Source organism: Phoenix dactylifera, chromosome 4 (genome assembly GCF_009389715.1).
Source record: "Phoenix dactylifera cultivar Barhee BC4 chromosome 4, palm_55x_up_171113_PBpolish2nd_filt_p, whole genome shotgun sequence".
Taxonomy (NCBI): domain Eukaryota; kingdom Viridiplantae; phylum Streptophyta; class Magnoliopsida; order Arecales; family Arecaceae; genus Phoenix; species Phoenix dactylifera.
Window position 1 is genome coordinate 6,653,916 of NC_052395.1, and position 12,390 is coordinate 6,666,305.

At 40.9% G+C, this 12,390-nt stretch overlaps 1 protein-coding gene across 1 annotated transcript; it reads right to left on the reverse strand.

Annotated features, from left to right (window-relative positions):
* Window positions 1-2,472: 2,472 nt before the first annotated feature.
* On the reverse strand, window positions 2,473-2,823 carry LOC103695665. The gene has a single exon (XM_008777044.2). It carries the CDS (start codon window positions 2,821-2,823, stop codon window positions 2,473-2,475), a length of 351 nt encoding a protein of 116 aa, XP_008775266.1.
* Between the last annotated feature and the right edge of the window lie 9,567 nt (window positions 2,824-12,390).

Genomic DNA, 12,390 nt, shown 5'->3' on the forward strand with positions numbered 1-12,390 from the left:
ATTTCTGAGTGTTTCTAGAGATACCATTCTTGCCACTGGCTCGTGTTTATATATGATGAAGTGGGATGAAGTTTAACTCTTCATCTTTTCACTTTCACTTGTCTTGATTTTTCCTTGGTGGTCGAATAAGTCAATTATTTTAATACTCACAACAAATTAATTAAATTACACTCCTTTTTTCGTTGAAACTTAATTAAGGTTTTAAAACCATCCGATGCACCACAAACCTAGCACTCATAAATGATGGCATTCTTCTCAGGAACAATTTCAAATATCAATTACCCTATCTTCTGGTATATAAATCCCTACATTTCACTCCAATAACCTCTAGCTAGGTTGCCTCTAGGTTTAACCTTTAACAACATCAAAGCAACATGTAGCTGCCATGAGGGTTCAACGTTGTCCCACATACTATCATGACCTAAACCTTGATTACTTGCTAAGAAGCAGGATTTTTTTTTTTTTTTTTTTTGAGAGAGAAGCAGATCAAGACCCATCCAAATTATTATTATCTACCGGTGGTTGGGTATCACTAGTTCACTTATTCAATATTTGAATGTTATAATCAATATACATTATTTTTTTAAAAAAAAATTGGGCGATATTCAGAATTTGAACCTTGAAGCTCCACCAAGGAAAAACTCTCAAGAGAGAGGTGCCAACTGATTTAGCTAATAGTTATTGAGAAATAATTTGAAGAAATTATAGGCTAATATTATTTTCTTTAATTTAGACTAATGGTTCAAAAGAGAATAGTATGTATGTAATCAATATGGTAGCTTATCCCAAATAGTTAAAAAAAGCTTAGATGGTTAAAATTATCGGTGCAATATGTACATCAATATGGTTTTGTCATGTACTGCTAGCTTGTCTTTTTATCAAAGATAAAGCCCACAGTTCTTATGCATCTACTCAAAGCAACATTTGATGGTGCTACTAATTAAAATTGCGCATTTGCACTTGCACATAATTCGCCTCCATACTCAATAATTGAACTGATGAATAACACCATAATGATTCTCCATTAATTCACTTGTGCTACATATTCGTTATTTATTTTGAATAATCAAGAGTTTGACATAGTTATAATTTTTTATTTTCTTGATCATCAATGGTTCTTTCAAGATAAAGAATTGGGAAATGACCCATCCAAATTTCTCCAAATCATCAATGCATGGTAATGGCACCAAGCATTCAACTGTTCTACAATTAATAATAACTGACAATTATGCATTCATCAATGACAAACACCACTCAGTCGATCATAAACCATCATACTTCTGAGTTATAACAAGACTACCAAGCTGGTTGGATTTTGCTATGTTCTTGTTCAGCCTTCATTGGAGCTTCACCAGATAATGCCAAGTTCCATCCAATTAGTGGGTCCTGTGGCTTCCCTTCATTTGCAAAGTTTGCAGTGCACCTGGGACCTCAAGCTGCTGTTATCTGGCATACACGTCCTTGCCTAATTTCCTGCGCTGCTCTCCTCTCTCTCTCTCTCTCTCTCTCGGAGCAGAAAAGCAGAGAGAAATAATCACTGAGCAGGGCCAGGGTGAGAGACGGTAACCAGCGTGAGAGACGGGAGCTAGGTGCCACCTCTGAAGCCGGACGGACGTGGCACTGCTTCCAATCTTCCATGTGGCATTCTGGCCTATTGGACATGAACTTGATCTCGGTGGCATGATACCGACGTTTCCCTAACAATGGCCCGCCTCCATGGCAGGAAGTTCGGCGGAGGAAGGCCTCGCACACAACACCAAACAGAGACCCATATTCGATTTTCTGTAACCCTCTTCTCAGAGCAAAAACTAACGACCCTGATCCTATATATCACCACAAAAATAACTCGATCAATACAATGCTTGTCACCTTTCCTCGCACCAATATTGCACGCCAATTATGTGCGACAGTAACTTTTAAAGAGTTCAAATCCTCTCAAGTTCGCCAAATCTTGCCCTATTAAAATATTTGCATGAGAGAAAAACCAGAGAGGAAGAGAGAGAGAAACAGTTATATATTTTTGTTCCATCATATTTAATATATCTTAAAAATTATGTATTATTATACAGATTCTATTAAAAAAATAATATAGATCCATATAAAATTATACTAACAAAATAAATTTATATACTGATACATATTATTATGTGATTCTTAAAATTATTATAATAAAAACATGCTAACAGAAAAAGTAATATACCAATACAAAATTATTAGGTGATTCCTACGCCAATATCCATGACGATAAATGATTGACGTACACTATAAATGTAATTATCAGAAATAGTAAAGTGCTGAGAACATATGATTTAAATTAAAGAAAAAGAGGCGTTGTCTGTTTTTCAAAAAAGAATATGTTTATCCATTAATTAGGTTTATTTTATTGTAGTTGAACGAGTATGCACACCGAGATCAGAGCACCTTTTTTATCTTTGGGGTCGCTCATTGCGGTTTGGACCCTCGCGGCGGCCGTTATCCCTCGTGGAAGCCGGTCATCCGGAGGACGGAGTTGCGGAATTGGCTCAAATCCCGGCCCTTGAGCGTCCTCCCCCGCCCCGAGCACAGCGAGAACGCCATCTTACCCACCGTCCCGCTGCGGGACACCAGAACATGCGGCGGGATCAGCTCCGCCGCCCCCTCCTCCTCCCCCACACTCTCTCCCCCGCGCATCCGCCCCGCCGTCGGAATCTTCCGCGGCGCCGCACAAGCTGCCCGCTGGCCCCGCCCCCTCGTCCTCTTAGGCGATGTATTGCAGCTGGACGCACCCATCGGACGGTCCTCATTTTCCGGCCACATCACGTCGGCCTCGTAAAGCTCTTCCATCAAACCACCAATTATTTGTGTAGCTCTCGCTTCAATTGGAGTGGGGTGGGGACGTCGAATTTATAGCCGTCTGGATTTTTATGCTAGCTATCATAAAAATCACACCCTTCTAAAGGTGGTGTGACCAATTCTCACCAGCCACGTGTCCTACATGCATGGCAATGTTTTTTATGAGCTCCATCCATCAAGCGCTGAACAAGCTGCTGTGATTATTATCAGCCGCTAGCATCACACTGTGTAAGATATAATTTCCTGTAAGGAAAGGAGTCCTTAGAATGAGTATGCAAAGTTAGAGCACAAAGTTGGCCTGCTGACGCAACCATATCTCAGTGGATGGACGATTAATTAAATAAGTATAAAAGATTTGTTTTTAGGGGTCTAAATTTCAGGATGATTATCGCTAGTGGTTGCTAGATCTTCGATATCTCGATTTTGGAGGCTAAGTTGAGGGCGGCATAGGCCGATCTAGACCATGCTCGACGTGTTTTGCAGACTAAAACTGTACTGCTCCAGAGTGATTCGACTATAGTTATTGGTTGGATCTAGAGAGGTGCCGGCGATATGGATGGATGCCACCTCTTACATCGAGATATCTGGACCATGGTCTGTGACGATGTGGCCTTTTAGGCCAAGTACGTGTGCAGAAAACAACAAACCTGCAGACTGGATAGTCTCATACGTGGCCAACTATTCCGAAGATATTCTTTGGGTTGGAGCGATAGAGCTGCCTAGTGTGCTTTGAAACTTATTGTCTTTGATTTTTTTTGAATATAACGGTACTAAAATTGTATGAATCACTTTTTTTTTTTTTTTTTTTTTCTTTAGAGTAAAAAAAAAACATGAAGGGAGAATAACATGTGGAAGAAGTGCTACTAAGTATTAAAAATATATATAAGAAAAGCATCACAATCAATGGAATGGTGGGGCTTTTTGCGTCCGGATTGGTGTTGAAGTCAGATGGAGGAACCGTAGGGGTCATGCCCATTTACGTCGAACCAATTGATGACGCTGGTCCGAATGTAAGGGCTTTACAAGATACGAACTTTACAAGGTATTTTAATAAGGCCAACCAAGGGAAGCAAACAAAAGAATCAGGTGGGAAAGAAAAGGAGGGGTCGCCCTCACCGACCTAAATTCGGTCGCTTTTCTTTACTTGTTGGGACCACTATCCGCTTGCTTAACACAAGGATCAGACACATTAGATAAATGTTAAATATTATTAATACAAAATCAAAAAAATCTAAATAATATATTTTAGGTAGCATTTTAAGATAAAATTCTAAATTATGATAAATGTTATCAGAGTGGATCTAACTCATAATCTATATGAAATAGAAAATATTGATGCACAACCACAATTAGATTAACCACAAGTTGATTATAGTTTTTGTGATTAAATTAAAATAAATTTTGATCTTTAGCCTAGCAAGGATGCTAGGACTAAATGAAGGAAGCATGTCACGATATGTGCAAATATATGTTTAATTCTATATCAGGTATGCATCTGATAGATATTGAATACTTATATAAGAATAAAAAAATTCAAACAACATCTTGAGCCCCAGTGGCGATATTTGATATGCATAACCACAAGAGGGAGTAGGATGAAGATGAGAAAAACGTTTAGTGTAAGGCTTAGAGTTTGTTTTCTATTGTGGTCCCTCTAAAAGCTATTCATATAATTTGGCTAAGTATAAACTATGCTATAATTTGGCCGTCCAAGTATTCAATCCCGTCTTCTTCCATCAGTTAGGGAATAAAGATCAACTTAGCTAGCAAAAATTATCAACCATGAGAGAGAGAGAGAGAGAGAGAGAGAGAGAGAGGTGTGAATAAAATTGATGAATGATGAATGATTGCTATGATTTCTCGACCTATGAATGGTTTGGTTGGTCTAGACGTTGACAAAACTAGTACGTAAGCGAACCCTTTCAACCGCTTTATGCAGGTGGCATCTTGGACTTTTTCTCGTGGTGCGATGAGATGAGACGAAACAAGATCCTTAAAATATTCCGCCTGGATAAGTATTTGGAACCTTGTCTTTCAATCTATAGGTAATTAATCTATATATATGACTAGCTTCGGAAGCGTTGCCGTTTGTTTTTTACGTGCAACGTCAAGATTTTTTATTCCACTGAAGGCCAGGCTGCAATGAGATGGGCTTCCTCCCCCGGCCGGAGACCACAGTAGGAGAGGCGGAGAACACAGCTTTGGTGCGGCCAGTGTCAGATATGGAGGTGCAGGAGGCGGTTTGGAGTCTTGCAGAGGATAAGGCCCCCGGGCCTGATGGATTTCCACCCTTCTTCTATCGCAGATATTGGTATGTTGTTAGGAGGACAGTGGTGGAGGCAGTACAGTTGTTTTTCAGCCGAGCGAGGATGACAGATGATTGGAAGGCAACTTTCATTACATTGATACCGAAGCGTCTGGATGCCTCGGAGCCGAGTCACTACAGACTTATTAGTTTGTGCACTACCCTGTACAAGGTGGTGGCGAGAATCATGGTGGGGAGAATGAAGCATTTGATGCCCAGGATCATCAGTCAGGAGCAGGGAGCCTTTGTGGGAGGGAGGAGCATCTCGGACAACATTTTGCTTGCTCAGGAGATGATGGGTGATCTGCAGCGAGCCTCAAGGAGCCGAGGTTTGATGGCAGTTAAAATAGATATGGAGCGGGCCTATGATCGGATCCGGTGGGACTTTCTACGACAGGCATTACAAAGCTTTGGGTTCCACCAGACTTGGATTGACTGGATCCTAGGGTGTGTGCAGGGGCCGAGCTTCTCCATTTTGATCAATGGCACGCCATCGCCTTTCTTCCGTGCTACTATGGGACTTCGCCAGGGATGTCCTCTGTCCCCGTTCTTATTTATCATATGTTCTGATGTGCTTTCCCGCTCTTTGCATGCTGCTTGTGGGAACCGGGAGCTGGTGCCTTATTGTCCAGCCCCGGGCGCCCGACCTATTTCTCATTTATTATTTGCAGATGACTGCCTCTTAATTGCTAGAGCGGGGGCGAGGGATGCCAGAGCCCTTCAGGGAGTGCTGACAGAGTATTGTGCTATGTCCGGGCAGAAGGTCAATCTACAGAAGTCCGCTATCCTCTTCAGTCCTAGTACTGAGGGGAGGTTGCGACGGGAGATCAGGATGATGCTGGGGATGCAGGAGCAGTTGGGGACCCTGACTTACCTAGGGGTCCCCATCACAGGGAGGAGACTACGGGTGGCAGAGTGCACTCCCTTATTGGAGAGGGTGCGGAGCAGACTAGAGGGGTGGAGAGCATCGTCACTGTCTATGATGGGGAGATTGATATTGATCAGGTCAGTTCTGTGCTCCATGCCTATTTATTTGATGGCTCACACAGTGGTGCCGAAGTCTGTGTTGGAGAGGATTGAGCGGCTTATGCGGAGCTTTCTTTGGGGCTCCTATGGGGGGGGGGCATGGGATACACCTGTTAGCCTGGGAGAGAGTGTGTCAGCCACTGAGTGAGGGTGGGCTGGGTGTGCAGTCACTGTCAGTGCGGCACGAGGCTCTTTTGGCACGGAGGGCGGTACAGTTTGTTTTGGAGCCGCATGGTCACTGGAGCCAGGTTATGACTGCCAGGTATGGCCGAGCTGGACCCGAGGGATTGGTGATAGCTCCTCGGAGGAGATCTTTCATGTGGCGAGAGATCGGGAGGTATGTGCCTATGGCTCTAGCGCACTCGAGGTGGCTGATCGGTGACGGACGGAGCATCGATGTATTGGAGGACCCTTGGGTGGATGCACTTCCACTGAGACTATGGCCGACAGCGATTAGTGTGGAGGCCCGGGCAGGACTTCGGGTCTCCGACTTGTTCAGACCAGGGGAGGCAGAGTGGGATGGTGATAGGCTGGGACAGTTATTTGGGGAGCATCTTGCGGAGCGGGTACGGGCGATCCCCCTTCCGGGTTCTGCAGGTCCAGATGTCAGGGTTTGGAGCGCTACATGTCGAGCCAGTGCGAGGATCAGCGAGGTCTCCCGGGTTCTTCGGCTGGGGTTACAGTCGGACCTAGACTGCGGTTGGGTGTGGAGGTTCGGACTACACCAGAGGGTGGCCCTCTTCCTCTGGAAGGTGGCTTGGGAGCGGTTGCCGACATGCTCAGTTTTGAGTAGACGAGGTATGATCCTGTCCCCCTTATGTCCGGAGTGCGGGGTGGCTGAGTCAGTGGATCATGTTCTCTTCCACTGCACGAGGGCGAGAGGCGTCTGGAGTTTGACTGAGATCCTGGGGGATGCCTGGAGTGGGAGGGTTATTTTCCTGGAGGTAGTTCGGCATTGGGCTGGTGATCCCCAGATGAGGAGATTAGCCATTAGGGCGTCTTGTACAGCATATCAGATATGGCTGGCCAGGAACGCCCGGGTGTTTGGGGAGCGGCGGCTTTCCCAGCGTTTTGTGATGGAGCGGGCCTGCGCCCAAGCTGATGAGATGATCCATGTAGAGTCTGCTTACAGACCTTTGATAGCTCGGGACACCTGGGGCTCCCACATTGCTTCGGCAGCTCCACATAGGGTATTTTTTACCTGGGAGCCCCCACCCCCGAGTTTCCTCAAGGTCAATTTTGATGGCTCCGTCTTGGACGGTGGTAGGAGGGGAGGGGCCGGATTTACTGTCAGGGGGCCGGGCGCTGATGCGTTGGCAGCAGGGGGCTGTCAGATTTTTGATACTTCAGTTCCAGGGGCAGAGCTGTGCGCGGCCTGGATGGGTCTGTCCTACGCGCGGCGGGTGCTCCACGCGAGCTCGATCCTGCTCGAGGGTGACTCTGCTACAGTGGTCAGCTGGATCCGTAGGGGCCCGAGTAGTCTTGGTGGGGACCATCCCTTACTTCGTGACATCTGGATGTTGGCGAGGGAGGGAGTGATATTACAGGCTAGGCATGTGTATCGGGAGGCTAATAGGGCGGCCGACTGGGTCGCATCGTATGTAGCATGCCACTCGGGTGGTACCCTTTGGGTTGGGGAGAGAGATATGCCCAGCGCTTTTCGGGCCATTTTGTATTCTGACTCTATAGGGTGTATTCGTACCCGCTATGTATGAATCTCCCGCTTTAGCAAAAAAAAAAAAAAAAAGGCCAGGCTGCAATTAATAATAAATTGGGAGATATGTCTTCCAATCGACGATATGCAGCATTCTTTTTTTTTTAAAAAAAATAGGGCAATATCCTTTCAAATTTGGGCAAAAATTATATTAAACCCAAAATTTTAAATTTTTTTAATTAATATACAGAAATCTTCCGCATCTATCCAACCCTTGACAAAGTGATTAAAATAACTATGATAACCTTAAGTGGCCACGGTTCCTAACGGAAATAGATGGCTGAGCTATGTTGATGCAAAATAATAATTTTTTTTGATTAATTGAAAATTTCTAAATTTTTGGGATTAATGTTTTTTCCATCCAAACTTAGAAAGGTGTCGCTGGATTTTTCTCGTTTATTTAATTGAAAATGAGGAAAATATGTGCATGTTGCCCAGCATGAGACTATAAAATTTTTCCCATTGTTCTATCAGGCTGCGTACATATCTCAAAGTCCACTGTACGAGAACCCAGCCCTGCTGTGAAGATAAAATGGATTTAGAGTGTTCTACATCTTCGATTGAGTCTCCCACCCCTCACCGAGTCAAAGAGAACTTAAACCATATGAGTGGCTCCTCCTCGTGAAAAGGGAAAAAAAGAAAAGCTAGAGCGGATTCCGTCATTATGCTCTCTCTTAAGCCACATTTTTTTCCTGAATACCATTTAGCATGTTTTATGAAAAAATGACATGTCTTTCTAGAAAAGCGAACGAGGCATCCTAGAGTCGTCGTGTCCACATCCTTAGCAATTTGCTTGACTAGACTTAACGATAATGCCATCAATTTACAACCAATGTGACAGTAGCATGTGAAAATACCTGATGATAGAAGGCAGAAGAGAGAAAAAGTGGGCCAAAGATCTTAAATAAACGAGCTTTCATACTTGTTATTAAAGCTCTTTCAAAAAAAAGGAAAAAGAGGTTGGATTTTCATTCGTGCTTTCTTTGAATATCATTCTTGACACTTCTTGAATTAACTTGAAAAAGATTCCACCTGCACTTGATTTGAAAACTATCTTTGGAATCACATTCGATGTGCTCTTATTGTAATTTGCTTTGAAATCATCTTAATTAGCTCTAATCTATGCTCATTAATCTTACCCTGACACTATTGCCTTGAATGACATGATTCATATTCTTGCAATAATTTGACATGCATTGAATGAAAATTAGAGTACAAAAAGGGGGAGAAATTAGAGTATATATTGCTTCATGTTTCATTATCTTTTTGATGTTGTAAAAAAGGGGGAGAAATATTTGAGTATATGCTCATAATGCTTTATGTTTTGAATGTTGTATGTTTTCAATGGAATATAAATCAGCTTAAATTGAAATATATTGATTGGGTTAAGCTGATTAAATCTAAAGCATTATCTCATGAAGCATGTTTTAAAGATACATGTTTTCTACTTCATGCAACTTAGCTATACATTAGTTCTAGAACACAATCTATTGTATATTCCATATACTCCAAGTTTTGTGATCATCAAAAAGGAAAAGATTGATGATCCAAAGATTGATTTTGATGATCACAAAATCTTGAAGTATAATTACTAATGTTTGTGCTGCAAGAAGAAAGATAATTTGTCTTGCAAGGAATATAGCAAGTTGGAAAAATACAAGAAGGCTTCAAAAGCTCTCAAGAAAAGTTGGAAGAAAGCCATACTTTATTGGCCCAAGGTTCAAGTTCAAAGGATTCAAGTTGGAGGAGCAAATTCAAAGAAAAATTCAAAAGAACGGTCCTCGAGTCGACTCCCAGAAAGTACGAGTCAACTCCAGCACAAGCATGACATTTTGGCACACCCTTGAACCGTCTCCACAAAGCACGAGACGACTCCCAATCGCTTTGAGACGTCTCCTACTTGAGCCGAGCCGACTTCTGGACGGGCGAGACGACTCCACTACGACTGAGATGCATAATGGCTAGTTTTTCTCAACTCCAACGGCTCTATTTTTGTCTCTAACGGCTAGATCTTTGTTCCCACGCCATCCAAAGCTATAAAATCAAGGAGAGAGCAAGGAAAGAAAAAAGAGAAGTGGAAGAGAACACATAGGGAAGAGATTACAAAAGAATTTTAAGAGAAACCTTCCAAAAATACAAAAGAGCCATTCAAAGCAAAAGAGAGAGAAAAAGAGCATCTGAGTGAATCTTAAAGCTTTCTCTCCAACTGTGTGCTACCTCAGTGATCCTCTACCTCGTGCAAAATCAGAAAAGGGTCAAGTAAAGAAAAAGCCAAGTTCTTTCATCTGTAAAACTTGTTTGAGGGCTTCTTCTCTTTACTCTATTTGTTTATATTGTTATATCTGCTTGTTTGAAAAGTTTGTACTTGATTTAAACTCCTATTGTGATATCTTGTAACTTGATTCAATCAAGGGATTGAATCAAGGGGTTAAGGGTTGTTGGCGAGCCAGTGAAAACCAACGTTGTTAGGTTGTAGTTGGTAATCCGGAAAAAACCAACTGGGTTGGATTGTGAGCCCGTGAAAACGGTCGGATTGGTTCTAGTCGGTGAGCCTGTGAAAACCGACCAAGTTCATTGTGATCTCGTAAAAACATTAGATTGTGAGCTTGTAAAACAACCGGCTGTAATCTGAGGGAATATAGTAAAATTTTCAAGAGATCTTGGGGAGTGGCTGTAGGTGCTGGGGTGCACCGAACCACTATACATCTTTATGTTTGTGATGCCTTATCTCTTGTGCTTCATGCCTTACATTCATACTTGATTGTGCAATATCTCTAGCTTTGTTTCCCACTGCTTTACTTGTAATTGCCTAGAGCTTAAGTAAGATAACATCTTATCATTCCACTGCATTCAATTCAAAGTTAATTAGGGAACATAATTTTTAGAAAACCCAATTCACCCCCTTCTTGGGTTGTCACCTTGGGAAACAAGTGGTATCAGAGCCTCGTGCTCTAATATTGATTGTTGATCTAACGATCAAAGAGACAAAGATCATGACAACTCAAATAGATAGTTTTCTAGGAGAGGAACAATTAATTGATAGACCTCCATTATTTAATGGCATAAACTATACACATTGGAAAACACGCATGCGCATTTTCATTCAAGCACATAACTATGATGTATGGAGTATCATAGTCAATGGTCCACACACAAACACTAATCATGATAAAGAAATGGCTCAGCAAAATACAAAAACCATTAATATTCTATATTGTGCATTAGATGATAGTGAACTTAATAGCATATCTTTTTACATAACTGTTAAGAAAATCTGGAATATGCTTGAAGTTAAATATGAATGCACTAACATTTTTAGTAAATTTGAAACTAGCTCTGAAAAAGAAGAACAACAAACTGAAATTGAAAATCTATGCTTTGTGGGACATAAAGATGAGGTATGTACTAGAACACAAAGTGATTTCTCATTCAAACATGAAGTACATACCGAAACTCAATCTGATTTTACATTTGATGAACTTTATGATGCTTTTTCTGAACTATACTTAGAATATAAGAAGCTTAGTTTAAAGAATAAAAAGCTAAATCAGAAAAATCTATCTCTTGCTGAAAACCATGATATAATTCAGAAAAACAACAAATTACTCTTAGAAGACAATGAAAGGTTAACTAAAGAAGTTAACAAATTTAAGCCTATAGTTGAAAAATTTTACTATCAGCTCTGAAAAATTGAACTTAATGATAAATAATCAAAGAACTGAATTTGAAAAGGCTGGATTAGGATATCAACCTTGGTACACAAAAAAATTCTTTAATGACATATGTGTTAAATCCTCCACTGATCATCCTAAAACAGTTTTTCAAAAATCTGATGAACCTAATGAACAAAAATTGAAAATTGAAAATTCATCATCTACTTATGTTAAATCTATGTTTGTTAAATTTAACAAGAGTATGCAGAAATACATTTCTTGTAATCCTAAAACCTGCAAACTAATAAATAAAATAGTTATTAAGAAAATATGGATTCCAAAAAGAGCAATTATAGCTAACCTGCAAGGATCCAAAAGAGCTTGGGTTCCTAAGTTGAAAATCTGATTATTTTTCAGCAGATGTGTCTAGCTACCCAAGGTTCTAACAAAAGATGTTATTTGAACAATGGGTGCTCTAGACACGTGTTAAAGAATTGAATTTAAAATATAATTAAGAAGAGTGATTAAAATGAATGAAATAATGAACTAAGTAATTCTTGCATATTGAAATTATTTTATTAGTTGATTAAAATATAACTTGCAAGTATTAATCATTTTTGTGATGTAAGTAATATTTTTGGTATAAAAAGAAAATATATCCAGACCACTCCATCTTTCTATATTATGCTTTACTTATTAATGGATAATTTGCTTAATCAATTCTTCTAGAATGAATTATCTATATGATTGATTAAGAGTTCTTATCCATAGCATTATCTTTTATTGATCATAGACATAAGAATGTGTATTTGATATATTTTTATATGCATTATGAATACCAAGATTAAAGAAACTAGTTT